The 17105-nt window shown below is 43.6% G+C and overlaps 1 protein-coding gene across 3 annotated transcripts in view; it reads right to left on the bottom strand.

Annotated features, from left to right (window-relative positions):
- Positions 1-17105, bottom strand: part of MON2 (MON2 regulator of endosome-to-Golgi trafficking) — a 184974-nt gene that overhangs the window by 128509 nt on the left and 39360 nt on the right. For all 3 annotated transcript variants that reach the window (XM_085894252.1, XM_085894254.1, XM_085894253.1), the window contains exons 3-4: positions 15631-15758; positions 15387-15518 (exon numbers count right to left, since the gene is read on the bottom strand). In XM_085894252.1, coding sequence (XP_085750378.1) covers positions 15387-15518; positions 15631-15758 — 260 coding nt within the window. The remainder of the gene's footprint in view (positions 1-15386; positions 15519-15630; positions 15759-17105) is intronic.

The raw sequence follows: 17105 nt of genomic DNA, 5'->3' as shown, positions 1-17105 counted from the left end.
CCAGCGTATGACTCACACGTTCCGCATACGCTTGGCCACAAGTTGTAGGCACGATACGCGATCGTTGACACACGTTACTTGTAAGTTACTCATAAGTCTAAACACGTCGAGGTAATGCTTAGCGTACCCGAAACTTATTCCGAACCTATGAGTAACGTGTTGTAGGCACGTGACGCGATCGTTGACACACGTTACTTGTAAGTTACTCATAAGTCGAAACACGTCAAGGTAATGGTTAGCGTCAGTGTTCCAGATTCCCTGGTTTTATTTTTTTTTCTTTTTCTTCGGCGTGGCGGTGATGTTGACACTTCGATTTCTAGTGCGGTTATGATATAATATAATTAGTAGGCTGCCGCTCAACGATTTAAATCATAACCGCACTAGAAATCGAAGTGTCAACATCACCGTCATACTGAAGAAAAAATAAACCAATGTCACCCGCAGGGTGACCCGTATCTTGCCAAAAGGTGACCACGAGTGACTTCTTTAAGGTCACACTCAGGTGAACAGAGATGCTATCCACCAGGAGCGACTCCTTGAGGAATATCTGCCTAGGAGAGATTCTGATGAGAATCGTTCTACAGAGTAACCATGAAAAATATGTGTTTGCCTCATAACGTCACCAAATGACGTCATAATGTCTCAAGCTTGACATATCTAGAAAGCACTCATCGAGGTGTTCAATTTGAGGTACTACACGATATGGTTCCTAAAACTTGAAAATTTGACCTTGGGGTCAAATATGTTTGACCTCAGGCGCTAACCATGAAGGTCAAGGCCAATCGCCACCAAAAACTAATCAGCTGAGCGCCAGACCATATACGACACTGCCATAAAGTTTGGAGACGATTCGATTAAAATTACTCAAAAAATAAGGGTTTCGTCGACTCCCCTGATTTGCGACAAAGTGACCTTGACCTTTGACCTTCAAAATTTTGTGCACTGAAAGGGACCTCTATAGGTCTCTGATATGCGAAGTTACAAAAATTTCCAATGATAACTGTGCTCTGCAGAGTGATTTATACGTGATTACAGACAAAAAATAAATAAAAAAACATATGAAGGTCAAGGCCAATCGCCACCAAAAATTAATCAGCTGAGCGCCAGACCATGAACTATATTCCCATGAAGTTTGAAGATGATCCGTTCAAAATTACTCAAAAAATAAGGGTTTCGTCGACTTCCCTGATTCGTGACAAAGTGACCTTGACCTTCAAAATTTTGTGCGCTGAAAGGGACTTCTATAGGCCTCAGATATGCGAAGTTACAAAAATTTCCAATGATAACTGTGCTCTGCAGAATTTTTTATACGTGATTACAGACAAAAAAAAAAAAACATACAAGCTGACTAACATATCTTGCAAAAACTTTGTTTTGGCAAGATAAAAAACAAAGAACCAGGGAGTCTGGAACACTGACGCTAACCATTACGTTGACGTGTTTCGACTTATGAGTAACGTACAAGTAACGTGTGTCGACGTGTGTCAACGATCACGTAACGTACCTACAACTTATGCCAGCATATGCGGAACGTGTGTCATACACCGAGTACGTCGAGAAATTTTCAACATGCTGAAAATTTCTCGACGTACTCGGCGTATGACGACGTATGCCAGCATGCTCTTAACATATACAAAACTTACCCATAACGTATTCGACGTGTGCCAGCATATTCGGCAAATTTTTCAATCGTCGGCATACGCTGGCTAAAACGTCAAGGTGTGACAGCGGCTTCACACCTCGATGTCCAGTGCGGTTATGATTTGAATCGTCGAATCGCAGCCTATGAATAGCCGACACCACGTGATAGTCGGCGATACGCTGCCGCGCGCGCTATGCATAAGTTAGACTATCGTTGGGCATAGGTTGTGAACGCCGACAACACGCTCAGCATTCGTTGGTATAAGTTATCTATATGTGATTGAAACGTTCTGTGTACGTTACTAATACGTTATGCATACATCCAACACGTTATTATACGCCAAAAACTTTAAAAAAAAACAAAAAAAACATCAATAGTTCAGCGTACGCCAGCGTTTTACATACATTTTGATACCTCGCCATATGCTGGCTAAAACGTCAAGGTGTGACAGCCCCTTTAAGCTGTGCTTGAAACTGCTGTCCTGTGAGCCACCCATCACGCAAGCTGTTGACTCTCAGAAACTTGTCTTCCGATTGTGTTGTGGCTTTGGGTCAACTAGACCTCTTCCTGTCAGAGTTTCCTCCAGTTTCCAAGTGCCTTTTGATGGCGTAGGAAACTGTACTCACTGACACCTTGGCTTTCTTTGCAATTTCTCGAAAGGAAAGACCTACACTTTTAACGGTTATAATGGTCTGTCTGTCTTCCTTTGTTAATTGTCTTTTTCTCGCCATTATGATAGCAATATACTACTTCCTGCAGTGCAATATTGTCCAAATAATGCTTCAGAGGGTGTAGCAACACAGTCTGTTCCAACACTGCTTTTATACAGAGAGTTTGTAATGAATCAACAAAAGTTGGGACACCTGAAGTAATTGTTTGCATCAACTTTCAAGGCTTAATTTATTTCCATTGCTGCAGAACAGCTGCAGTTGCTCACCCATTACTTGTTCCCTGAAAAGGGCCTTTTTAACAACTCTGAAATTTACATTATTTTTCAGTATTTGATAACCTAAACATTTTTTTTAACCTCTGGCAGTTTACCGCTTCGCTTTGTACCATTTCAGGTTATTCACTGGACTTGAACTGCTTAAATTTCAGTAAAAACTGAAAAATGGGGGTGTTCTAAAACCTCCGACCGGTAGTGTATATATCGTGGGTTGAAAGACATAATGTTGTAACTGCATTTTTGGCAAGGTTGAATGGAATGGCTCATGTCTAACAAAACACCATTTATCTTTCATTAGTGATTTGCAGGAAATGGGAAATTTTCAGTTACAACATTATGTCTCTCAACCCGCGAAATGGTGTTTTGTTAGATATGAGAGCCATTTTATTTGGTTTCACCAAAAATGCAGTTACAACATTATGTCTCTCAACCCGCGATATACACACATGTAAAAATTTCTTAATTCATCTTATCATTATCGAGATTTGTTGAAAATTTTATAACAAAAGCTCAAATGGTAAAAACGTTATGGCCTGCACAGACATGAGAGAGAGACAGACAGACAGACAAGTGTTTGCAAAACTCCATCTCCCGCTGTGCAGGTGAATGTGCTAATAAGGAATTAACATGACTTTCAAAATTTAAACCAGTGTAAACCTTCAAGTGTATGCAAAAAAACAAACAAACATATTGTCGGACCCGCTACTCGCTGGGGATATGTTCCTGAAAATGCCACGAATGTAGGGGCACTGTTTTTTTTTATATGCCTGATCAGTTTGTGATTTTGTGTTTGATCAGTTTGTGATTTTGTCAAGGTCTGAGAAGAGGGGGAGAGGCTGCTGTCTGTCTGTCTGTCTGTCTGTGTCAGAAAGATGAGAGATGTCATGGCAGAGAATGGAATCATCAGCAAAGAAATAAAGAGGATCAGTGCCGGATACAGGCTATAATCAGCAGGGGGGCATTCATTTTTTCCAAAGGGGGAACTTTATTTTTCAACACCCCAATATATAGCAAGCAAATGCTCACCTACAGTGGGGAGAACAAGTATTTGATACACTGCCGATTTTGCAGGTTTTCCCCACTTACAAAGCCGTAGAGGTCTGTAATTTTTATCATATTGTTACGAATTTTGGCACGCCTGGCGTGCGATCGGCCACGTAACTCGAATCGCGACGCGTCGCCCATCGGAACAGACAATTCAGTCGTGACCCTCTTAGAACTACTGCCAAGGAACTAGCCACGGGTGTGGGGTTAACCTCACCACAACCCAGTCGGCATTCTACCCGTGCGAAATAGGGTGAATCGCCGAATGTCGATATACCTAAGTACCCGCGCGGGTCGCGTACCGACGAGTTGTACCACGCCGCAGGTCGACTCCGGACACGAACCGCTTAAGCGGCTCATTCCGTGCTGCAGGGATAACCGAGCGGAGTTATCGTCGACCTCTATGGTTCAGATTATTTATTGAGTGTCTACACCCACTACCAATCCCTTACGTGATGCAAGATGGAACTTTCAAACGAAGGAAAGGACACAACAAAACGGGAAACAATTTGACAAGCACTTTTATTTCACACACACACACACACACACACACACACACACACACACACACACACACACACACACACACACACACACACACACACACACACACACACACAACAGTCATACGGTAAAAGCAAGTAAAAGTTACCACCGAATAAAGCAATGTACAAGCACTTATTCAGGTTTACTTAAAGGACTAGCATCACACACACATTTACACAAAAAGCAAATGAAAGCCACCCTCATAGGCAAGGGGGCAGACAGGTCCATGGACCAAATGTACGTGGGACCTGGGTGAGCGGCCAGCTCCACGAGACCGAACGGGTCTTACCCGCGCCCTCGTGGCGCAATGGCGGGCTCGCCGCAATGTCAGGGTAACATGCCTGACTCCGTGCCCCTGGCGTGGTCGGTGAGCTCCTTTTGGCATGCGTTGCACAGGCACGTGTTGGTCAGTCGACACCACGGTTGGGGTGAGGAACGGACGGGGTTACCGGCGCTATCTCAGCGCTATTGTTGATGCTCGGGGTGGAGAGAGGGGAATGGCGGACGCTCCGTCCCGGTAGCAGGGCCTTGGGACCGCACCGACTCCGGCGAACTCTCGCCCCCGAGCCCTCTTCCGCGTCCCTGCTTCACTCCTCGACTCGTCCCTCGACCCAGCAACGATAACCTCAACGACGACTTTCGTCTTCACTCGACCAGCCCAGCACAGCACCGCACAGCTCAGCACAACCCAACACTCACGCGAGCTGCCTTGTGCTCGCGTATTTATAGACCGGGGGAGGATCGTGTATGCTAATTCGCAGATCAAAACGCGCTTGGAGGTGGGGCCACGCCACCTGACGTCGGGCAAAAAGGGGCGTGAGCCTCTCCTGATCCAACTTCCCTCCCAAAAGGAGTCCACATGCATCGTGCTTGGGGGCGGGGCCACGCCACCCGACGTTCAGCCATTGGTCGGGCAAAAAGGGGCATGAGCCTCTCCTGATCCGATTTCCCTCCCGTAAAGGCATCCATTTGTACTCGCGGCTCAACACGCTCGGCAAGAATCACCGAACGGGCCCTGGACAGCATGACGCCCGGTGCCGACAGGTGGCGTGGCCGATGGTTGTGGAAGGAGAAAGGCGAAGGTGATGGGGGGTTTGCTGTGGTGGTTTGAGTTTGTTGGCGGGCGTCATAGCGATGTTTGCGGGATGGAGTTGTGGAGGTAAAGAGGCGAAGGTGCTGGTTTGAGTTGTTGGGGGATTATTGGTCCAAAATAACGATAGACAAAGAAAAACGGCTAACTCAAAGCGTCGCAGCCCGGATGAATCACACATATTCCCTTTAAACAACGGGTGTGGACTAACGACACATGAACTTATCGATATATCTAACCTGAGGACCTTTTTGGTGTATTGCAAATTTCCACAGCCGTAACAATATGTACACTTCAATTGTGAAAGACGGAATCTAAAACAAAAATCCTGAAAATCACATTGTATGATTTTTAAATAATTAATTTGCATTTTATTGCATGAAATAAGTATTTTATACATCAGAAAAACAGAACTTAATATTTGGTAGAGAAACCTTTGTTTGCAATTACAGAGATCAGATGTTTCCTTTAGTTCTTAACCAGGTTTGCAGACTGCAGCAGGGATTTTGGCCCACTCCTCCATACAGATCTTCTCCAGATCCTTCAGGTTTCGGGGCTGTCGCTGGGCAACACAGACTTTCAGCTCCCTCCAAAGATTTTCTATTGGGTTCAGGTTTGGAGACTGACTCGGCCACTCCAGGACCTTGAGATGCTTCTTACAGAGCCACTCCTTAGTTGCCCTGGCTGTGTGTTTCGGGTCGTTGTCATGCTGGAAGACCCAGCCACACCCCATCTTCAATGCTCTTGTTGAGGGAAGGAGGTTGTTGGCCAAGATCTCGCGATACATGGCCCCATCCATCGTCCCCTCAATACAGTGCAGTCGTCCTGTCCACTTTGCAGAAAAGCATCCCCAAAGAATGACGTTTCCACCTCCATGCTTCACGGTTGGGATGGTGTTCTTGGGGTTGTACTCATCCTTCTTCTTCCTCCAAACACTGCGAGTGGAGTTTAAACCAAAAAGCTCTATTTTGCTCTCATCAGACGACATGACCTTCTCCCATTCCTCTTCTGGATCATCCAGATGCTCATTGGCAAACTTCAGACGGGCCTGGACATGCGCTGGCTTGAGCAGAGGGACCTTGCGTGCACTGCAGGATTTTAATCCATGACGGCGTAGTGTGTTACTGATGGTTTTCTTTGATACTGTGGTCCCAGCTCTCTTCAGGTCATTGACCAGGTCCTGCCGTGTAGTTCTGAGCTGATCCCTCACCTTTCTCATGATCATTGAGGCTCCACGAGGTGAGATCTTGCATGGAGCCCCAGACCGAGGGAGATTGACTTATCTTGAACTTCTTCCATTTTCTAATAATTGCGCCAACAGTTGTTGCCTTCTCACCAAGCTGCTTGCCTATTGTCCTGTAGCCTATCCCAGCCTTGTGCAAGTCTACAATTTTGTCCCTGATGTCCTTAGACAGCTCTCTGGTCTTGCCCATTGTGGAGAGGTTGGAGTCTGATTGATTGAGTGTGGAGAGCTGTCTTTTATGCAGATAATGAGTTCAAACAGGTGCAGTTAATACAGGTAATGAGTGGAGAATGGGAGGGCTTCTTAAAGCCAAAACTAACAGGTCTGTGAGAGCCGGAATTCTTACTGGTTGGTAGGTGATCAAATAGTTATTTCATGCAATAAAATGCAAATTAATTATTTTAAAATCATACAATGTGATTTTCAGGATTTTTGTTTTAGATTCCGTCTTTCACAGGTGAAGTGTACCTACGATAAAAATTACAGACCTCTACATACTTTGTAAGTGGGAAAACCTGCAAAATCGGCAGTGTATCAAATACTTGTTCTCCCAACTGTATACAATAAACAACACAGTGAAAGTGCTTTGAAAAAGGCTCCAAGTATAGGCTACTACAATTATGCACCAACAACAAATAAAATTATAGCATTATAATGTCTTTAATGTAATGTCACCATCTCCACAGCGGGAGAGAAAAAAAAAAAGGTACTGCGCACATAACAGGCCTTCACTTATCATGACCACATAATAGATAGACCTACTATAGTGTGCACATAACACTATAACTAGCGAGGTTAACATTAGTCTAGTACTGTGTTCAGTTGACACCTCAACAAAACAATAACTATGCAGAAAAAAGCAACATACTGTGGAAACACGATTGCACCAACAACAAAAAATAAAATAAATTATGTTGACCATTATAATCATATAATGTCACCATCTCCACGGCGGGAGGAAAAGGGGGAAAACAGGCGATGCACCAACAACAACAAATACAAATATGTTGAGCATTAATTTATAGGCCTAGTGTCTTAATGTCGCCATCTCCACGGTAGGAGAAAAAGGAAAAAAAAAAAAAAATAAAAAAAAAAAAATAAAAAAATAAAAAAAAAAAAAAAAAAACTTTCCACTCCTACCAAATCCAGGATAGGTTTAACTTTTGTGGCATCAAGGAAACTGTCATCCTCGGGGTCCAGAGCTGTCAATGCAGTAATCAGTTTCCCATCACGTTCGCTGAAGCAAGCCTCTGTCTCTCCCTATCTTTAACACCTGTAAAACATATTAAAATAATGGTGGGGTCGGGTACTGCTGGCCAATCTGGACTGGGGGGCTCAAAGTCTAGTCTGGGTGGGCATTGCCCCCCAATGCCCACCCCCCCCCCCCGTGGGGCCGACACTGAAGATGATTTTCCAGAGTCAGTGAGATCAATGATGATGATTCAGAATTGGATGGGGCCTAGAACATTGCCTTGGGGTACTCCAGCCTTGACAGGGAGATGAGATGAAAGGGTTCTGTTGTGAGCCGCACATCGACTACGAGAGGGGAGGAAGTCAGTAATCCAAGAGTGGAGTTGGCATTGAATTCCATCGGCAGACAGTTTGGAGAGAAAGGCAGGATGCCAGACGATCAAAAGCTCGATATATGTCCAGAGAGACAGCTGTGATCTCATGTCTGATATTGAGGGCCTCCACCGTTGTTAGGAGAGTAGAAGCAGCATGTCCAAGGTTGAGTGACCAGGTCTGAATCCAAATTGATGATCCGAGATGAGACTGGAGAAAACGAATGATTTTATGTCAACTGTGATGATCGACTCCATGACCTTGCTGATGAGTGGAAGTACAGTAAGCAAATTGGGCTGTCGTTAAGGGGATCTGTTTTTGTACCTTCTTAGCTTATCTGGAATTGGATTTCCATATACGGTATTGTCATTGTGTACAGTCCGTTCGTCCATCCATCCATCTGTCTCCAATTGCGACATCTCTGGCCAAACCGCTGGGCCGATCCAGCTGAAATTTGGCAGCAGCATTCCACTCCTGACTGGTAACAGGGATTGCAAAGCTCATTCCGGTCATTAGACTTGAAGTAGGTCAAAATGGCCGACTTAGTAAATGCCTTTAAAAATCTTCTTCTCCAGACTCACGAATCAGAATGCAACCAAATTTGCGTTACAACATTAGGACAGTCCTGATGTTAAATTGCAGAGGCCGTGCTGATCACATGACCAGAAGTGTGTCAAAATGGCGGTCATGTAAATTTCTCCAAAAATCTTCTTCTCAAGACCTACCAGATAATAAAAAAATATATACCATCAGAGATGAGGAATCCCCCGCCATTGAATGAAAAAGGTCATACATATTCCAGATAATGAGGGAGGTGAATTGGAAACAAGACACCATTTGGTCATCATCTCAAAAAAGTTCCCCAGGGGTGAGGAACGTAGTAACCAAAAATAATTGAAATCAGATAAGCGGTTTTCCATTTATTATGAAAAACATTTTTTCAAGATGGCCGCCCCAGTCGACCATCTTGGATCCGGCCACGCCCAAAATCAATAGGGTTCTTCCTTTTCAGGTGGTACATGTGACCCAAATTTCAAATCGATATGGCGAACAGTTTACGAGTTATCGCACTCACAGCTATAAATGTTGACGCACGGACGGATGGACAGCCGGACGACCTGGGTGACAACAATATCCCCCTTCCGCCACACGGCAGGGGATAATAAAAACGTTAATTGCTTATTTAATCATGGAAAACAATAACTATAAAGAGCAATCAGAGATTGCAGACCTTCGGCAGAACTTGTTTTGTGTGGCGTTTGTGTAATTTTGTGTGGTGTATTTTATCTGGCGTTTGTGTACTGGTGTGCTAAGCAATTAATAAAAGACATAACAAGTGAAATCCTTCAATACAGCGCGTGTGGTGAAGCAAATGAGTACACTAATATTATTGAAAGAACCACTTATCACTTTGCCACCAATATCTGCCATAATTGTAAGTAAATTTCAACTACTAATGCATGATGAAACACTTGTTTATAGCTAATATTAAAGAGAATGATGGCATAAGAAGAACTCAGCTTTCAGCGTTCGGCGCGAAATGCCATGGTGGGTGGAAATGACGTCTTTCGTTCGTTCCTACATGAGAGGGGAGCGTTTCTTGGTTTTTTTTTCCATCAAGCAATAAATTCAATGGTTTTCACATATATAACATTAGTTTCACAAATTTCCATTGAAATACTCGGGTATTTCCATCAATTGTCGCCATTTCCGTCTAGGTTAAGCACTGCCATCTACCGGACGGCCGTCATTGGCTCACTTGAGGCACGTGGGGGGAGGGGGGGACACCGGGGACATTTCAAACTCGGTGTAATTGTCTACAGTGCACGCGCTGTAATTAGAACTGCCACTTTATAAATATTGGCAGTGATGACCGGGTACCAAGACATCCCGGTTTGATCGGACACTGACCCTGACCCATGAGGTTTTAAATTATTTTTCAATTTAATTCAGAATTGAATTAAAATAAATTCAATTCAAACCAAATGGAAGACCACATCGGTGCAGTCCTGCATTGGAGTCATCAGAAGGAACCCAAACAAGAAAAAAGCAGAGATGAAGTAATCAGGAGGAATCCCTGGATAGGATTCCATTTCAGCTTCTACTCCTCTACCCCCAAACCCATCCAGGCTCAGCGAAGTGAGCCTTAAAAAAAAAAAACCCAGATCAAAAAATATTTACTAATTCTGGCTGCCAAACCATGTAACCTAACAATTACTCCTCAACAAAATTGTACACCCAAGGTTGGGGAACATTTGTGTGAAGTTTCTCCTCGATCTGTCCAGCTGTTCTGGAGAAGATTTTTATGTTTCAGGTAAATACAATATGGCTGCCAAACCATGTGACCTATGACATCATATGTGTGAACCTTTCGTTCCTCATGGCTAGGCAATCATACGCATCAAGTTTTGCCTCTATCTGTTCAGCCACTTCAGGAGATTTTTTCAAGGTTTTTTTTTTTAACAATATGGCTGCTGAATCATGTGACTGATGATGTCATCATTTTTTCTTTCTTTCTGTGGACCATTTTATCCATAAATGACCCTCAACATTTTTCATACTAATCAGATGTAGCGTTCTACATATGTAATTATGACATCATAACAAAGGCACCTATGACGTCATTTAAAAATAAAAAAGCACTTATTCCCCATGAGGAGTACTTGCTGTGTGCCAAATTTCAATTTTTTTCCTTGGTGTGGTTTGAGATACAGAGGTCCAAAGTTTTTCCAACATAGCTGCCACACCACACCACGTGACCTATGATGACATTATTATTAAAACATTCTACACGAGTAATCACACCGATGGTGAAAATTTCATCTCAATCCAACAAGCAGTTACGGAGAAAAACACGAAAGTTCTGTGTGGGCAAACAAACAGAAAGACAAATGGACCCAAATGCAATACCCTCTCCTTCAGTGAGGGTAAAAACGTATTTAATTATGTAACACAGGTATCCTCCGCTTAATTAAGGGGTTACGCACCTTTATAACCCTTCATTAGGCGAACCTTCATTACGCGGGAGCTCGTTTTCCATTATTTCTTTTGGGAAAATTACACTTCGTTACCTAACCGTAATATTTCAGTCGAAAATCAAAGCCATATGCTTGGTATAATGATGGTTTTAGTTGCAAGTGACATTAAAATATTCTTATTATTTACCTCATAATAGAGACAGCAACACAACAATAAAGTTAATTTAGTTGTAACACTTTCTAAAACAATCTTGACACCAAGTTTCCTTCCAAGAAGGCAGCAGTGGGAGGTGGTGGAGGAGATAGATATTTTTTAACCCTTTCATTCTGAAACGATAATTATTTACAAACCTTCTGAAAAGTTAATCACCACATTGAGAAGTTAATCAATGGAAAAAGGTATCGTACCATCATGGCCACGGAAGACATGGCACAATTACCATGACACTGATGGTTCCTTCATTGTAGCAAATGAAGACCTTCGTTATATGATGAAGAGTCCTAAATGAAACTACTCATTATAGCAAACCTTCATACAGCAGGGGGATACCTGTAGATCATACTATTCACTATAGAGGACGATTATATATTTTAATATTTCAAACGACACTCTTCGACACTGTGATGTTGACCAATATGCCTCTGCCCACATTATTACATAATTATACATATTTGTACCAAGTTTGATTTAAATATCTTCAGCTATTCCCAAGTATAACATTTTTATCTGACATGACCTTTGACCTCTTGATGCCAAAATATAATCAGTTCATCTTTGCATCATAATATATACTGTTACGAATTTCGGCCCGTCTGGCGTGCAATTGGCCACGTAACTCGAATCGCGACGCGTCGCCCACCGGAACGGACAATTCAGTCGTGACCCTCCGGGAACTACCGCCAGAAGCCAGTCACGGGTGGGGGTTTAACCTCACCACGATCGTGCCAATTGCCCATCCGCGCAGGATAGGGTTGTTCGCCAAATTCGACCTACCTAAGTACCTGCGCGAGTGGTCGACCGGGCGATCGTACCTCGCCGCAGGTCGACTTCGGGCACGAACCGCTTATGCGGCTCGTTCCGTGCTGCAGGGATAACCGAGCGGCGTTATCGTCGACCTCGACAGTTCAGATTACTTATCGGGTGTTTCAACCCACTACCAATCCCTTACGTGATGCAAGATGGAAATTTCAACAGAGGAAAGGACGCAACGAAATGGGAAAACAGTTCAACAACCAAGCACCTTTATTTCACACACACAACACACGCACGTACGGCAGAAATGCAATGTGCAGCAAAAGCAAAATGCAACAAAAGCAAAAGCACTACTACCGTCTATAATTATTTACAACACTTAAACAATTATACTTGTCGGGACTCAGCGCCACATTATTCATTCAAAATAAACAGGAGAGACCTCCCCATAGGCAGGGAGGTAGACGAGGTCCGTGGACCAAATGTGCGCGGAACCTGGAGGAGCGGCCAGGTCCACGAGACCGAAAAGGTCTTACCCGCGTCCTCGTGACGCGATGGCGGGCAAGCCGCAATATCAGCGCAGCTGCGCCCCGACTCCGTGCCCCTGGCGTGGTCGGTGAGCCCTCTCCGGCGTGCTCTGCGCAAGCACGGTTTGGTCGGCACCACGGTTAGGGTGGGGAATGAACGGGGCCACTGGCACTCTCAGCGTGGATTGGGGGGGGGGGGAATTGTTGATGCTCAGGGTCGAGCGAGGGAAATGGCTGGCTGGCTTGGTCGCTTGTGAAAGCGAAGGTGGCTCGATTCCAGCGACGAGACACCAACGACGAGAAAAGCGACCCCCACACTACAACGAGTTCCACACAGAATCGCCTCTTTTATAGACCGGGGAGGAGCCTGTATGCAGATTTTAGGATCAAAACGCGATTGGAGGCGGGGCCACGCCACCCTCTGTTCAGCCATTGGTGTGGAAAAAATGGGCGTGAGCCTCTTTTGATCCGAATTCCTTCCTGAGAGGAATTCACATCCATCGCGCTTGGAGGCGGGGCCACACCGCCCGACACTCGCCCATTGGACGGAGAAAAAGGGGCGTGAACCTCCCCTGATCCGAATTTCTCTCCCGTAAGGAATCCATTGCACTCGCGGCTTGGTGCGTTCGGCAGCAATCACCGAACGGCTTCGGACAGTACGACGTTCGGTGTTGACTGGTGGTGGGGTCGATGGTTGTGGAAGGAGAAAGGCGAAGGTGGTGGGGGGTTTGCTGTGGTGGTTTGGTGGTTGGCGGGCGTCGTTTGGGAATGGCGTTGAAGCGATGTTTGCGGGATGGAGTTGTGGAGGTAAAGAGGCGAAGGTGGCGGTGTTTGAGTTGTTGGCGGCTTAATGGTCCAAAATAACGATAGAGAAAGAAAAATGGCTCACTCAAAGCATCGCAACACGGATGAATCACACATATTCCCTCTAAACAACCGGTGTGGGCAAACTACACATGAACTTATCGATATATCTCACCTGAGGACCCTTTAAGGTGTATTGCGAATTTCCACAGCCATAACAATACTTATACCAAGTTTGGTCAAAATCGCATCACTGGTTCACAAATTAGTGCAGGAACAGAAATTTTACCAAACATGACCTCTGACCTTTGTCCTGTGCCCTTTGACTCCAAAATCTAATCAGTTCATCTTTGCCTAATTATACATACTTGGACCAAGTTTGACTCAGATCCCTTCTGCCGTTAAGTTATCGTGGTAACGAAGTCCCATCATACACGGACAGCCGGATGGACAACCCGAAAACATAATGCCTCCGGCAACTCCGTCGGTGGAGGCTGTAAAAATGGCCTTTAATACAAAAACAAACAATCATGCATGAAGCATTTTTCCCCCAAAAAATGTAAGTGAAGTGCAGCATGATTGTCCCTTTAAAAAATGGATTACAATGAACAAACAAACAAAATACATCATTTGATGTTTGCATTTCTCCTTCAGATATGGCTGCTTTAAATTATCTTCATATATGGCTCAACACCACCACACATCAAACTTGAGGGAGAGTGCAAAACCTCCGCCGCCAATACTGCTGGGTCACTCAAGTGAACCTTATATCTTATTCATTAAATATGATGTCAACAGTGCTGACAGTTATAGTTCTTTTCTACATTTTTTTTTTGGGGGGGGGGGGTTGGAAATCACTTAAAACATGTAGAAATGCAAAAAAAAAAATTTTTTTCTCTAACAATTTTTTTGGGGGGGTAACAATTTTTTTTGGGGGGGGGGGTTGGAAATCACTTAAAACATGTAGAAATGCAAAAAAATAAATCGAAATTTTGTTGAAAAAAAAGTTGCAAAAAATTTTTTTTTTTCTAGAACAATTTTTTTTTGGGGGGGGTTGGAAATCACAACGTATAAATGCAAAAAAAAAAAAATTTCTCTAATTTTTTTGGGGAGGTAATTTTTTTTGGGGGGGAGTTGGAAACCACTTAAAACATGTAGAAATGCAAAAAAAAAATATTTCTTTTCTCTACCAATTTTTTTTAGGGGGGGGGACCAAGTCCAAAATTTAATGGCATGATCCTTGGACCATACCTACCCCCCCCCCACCAGGTTTGGTGGAAATCCGTCGAGGAGTTTTTCCGTAATACTGTTCACAAACAAACAAACAAACAGAAAGGGGTGAAAACAGTCACCTCCATCCATCTTCAACGATGGCGGTGGTTAATAATCAGTTTTGTACAAAGATAGACATGCATGTCAACGGATCCAATTTTTCGTTGCTCTGCAAGCAGAATAAAACTGGAAGATTCATAAAATACAGCAGGTTTGTATTTTATTTATTAAGGGATCTAAAGCTGCTGGAGAATCTGCAACACAAATCGCATACACACGAGAACACGGGACTTAACTTCAGACAAACAGTAGTTTTGTTTGGGGAAGCGACACAAATTTCTGGGGCACGATAAGTACTGGCAACGCCATTTTTATGAAGAAGTTGCTTTCCTCTTGGCACTTCAAGGGACAACTGAGGAGAAATTTTCTCCTCCCCTACCACTACCCTTCACCCACCCTTCCCCCACACCCATGGATGCCAACCTATGGAGTTTGTCTGTGTTGCTATCGTTTTAATGACGATCATCAAGCAAGGAAGTAGCAAATGCCGTTATTAAAGCCTTTGGTAAAACTCAGCCAGGACCAGAATTAAAACAGCAACCTCTCGGACTCAGACTGGAAGCTCTCACAATTAGGTCACCCCAACAAAAGTACAGCAACTTTCACGCTAGACATCTAATGCAATCCAAGGCTTAAGAAAACATTTTTTTTTTAAGAAAAAAAAAAAAACCTCAATTGCTTAACCTCCATTATCTCACCTTGGCAAGAGCTTCATCATGCACTACAGTGTTGGAAGTCAGCAACACAAGAACAGTCTGGAGTAGCTTTAACTCCTCCAGGCCATTCTCCATAAGCTGCCAGAGAGCGGTCACCACACTCACAGCAGCCACCTGTTATACAAAATCAAAACATCTGTACACATAATGGCGTCAACCACATACCAGCAATTCAAAGTTGATTTCCACCGAATGAAGGATATCGAGACAAATTCTCCCACTGTACCTCATTCACAACTTCATGCGAAAGCAGCCGCTGAATGGCCGTGAGACAGAGCAGAGTCACTTTTGGTTCCTTCGTGCCACAGCCGAGGAGCAAAGGTTGCACGACCTCCAAACTCCGTTCTTTCAATGCTGAGAGCAATGCAAAACATGTTACATGCAATCAATCCAAACTCAGTTTACCTTTGTGGCACAGGTGGATGCAACAACTTCTAACATAACAGAAAACAAAAATGTCTTAATTAGCCAATATGGTATGTGCTCGATAGGTTGGGAGTGAAACATATATGGGTCATGTGCTTGAAACAAGTGATTGCAAAAGAAAGTTAAAAAATAATAAAATAAAATAAAAACAAGAGAGAGATCCGATGTCATGGAAGACAATTACCTCTGATATAACCTTGTTTATCTGTGTAAATTAATGAAAGTTCCTCTTTAAACTGAAAAGGCAAATGCAAAATGCTCCACATCTAAAGTCAATGGCTGATAATTTTTTTAAAAGGCCAAGAGGTGTGTATTAAAGACCTGGCTGAGGAATGATGACAAAAGTGTGTGCACATACATAAACAGCTGACATTCTGGATGCATGGATGTGAACTCACGGATGAGATTGTCAACCCATAGTTTTGAAAGATTCTCAGATAAAAGGGTCAAAATCTCGATGAAAATTGGAGCCCATCTGATGATCCAGGCAGTTGGATAATCAGATAATTGCTTCCAAGTTACGAAGGTTCTTTTTTACTTTATTGATACATTTTGAGGATTGCAATTAAAACCAGAAGGTCACTCGGTAGAGCGCATACCTCAACCATGCAATGCCTGATCTACGAGAACATATCGGGCCCAATAAATTTTTGAAATACCGTGCCATATAATCGTTTAGGCCCTATCTCTCAATGGTGAAGAATAACTTTAAAAATTAAATCATTCTCATATCCAGATTCGGATCTTCACCAAAATCGAATCAATTTGTCCTTGTCACACATCCAATCGGTCCACCAAGTTTCAACAAATCCATCCACAACTTTTTGAGATATCCTGCACACAAACAGACAGAGACAGACAGAGAGGGGTGAAAACATAGGCTCTTTCAAGTTCGGTGGCGGAGGTAAATATTGTTACAGTTGTGGGGGTAGATGGAGGAATTTCATCGGAAAGTTAGGATCGAATAGAGTTGTTTGGTCCATGGACGTGTAGGAGACATCTCGATGTAAATTAAGTAGGGAGACTGTGAGCTTAAGTGTTAGGTGTCACCACACAGGGGGTGGTGCGGTGTTATCAGATAGGAATTAAGGATAAGTTCCCCCAGTGACCTATTCCTATGTTTTTGCATTTACAAGTCAGTCAGGAAGAAGTGCATTTATATAAACACCGGCCTTTGTGTCTTGGTGTGGAATACCGCTCACAAATTGCCCGAGGTACATTTTTGCCGGTGCGAGAGAGCAGCATGGCAGCATTTTTTGGGCATGTCAACACGTG

Source organism: Eptatretus burgeri, chromosome 9, assembly GCF_056783735.1.
Source record: "Eptatretus burgeri isolate ZD-2024b chromosome 9, Ebu_testis_v1, whole genome shotgun sequence".
NCBI lineage: Eukaryota > Metazoa > Chordata > Myxini > Myxiniformes > Myxinidae > Eptatretus > Eptatretus burgeri.
Note: the sequence above shows the minus strand (reverse complement) of the source record. Positions and strands in the feature narration are given on the sequence as shown.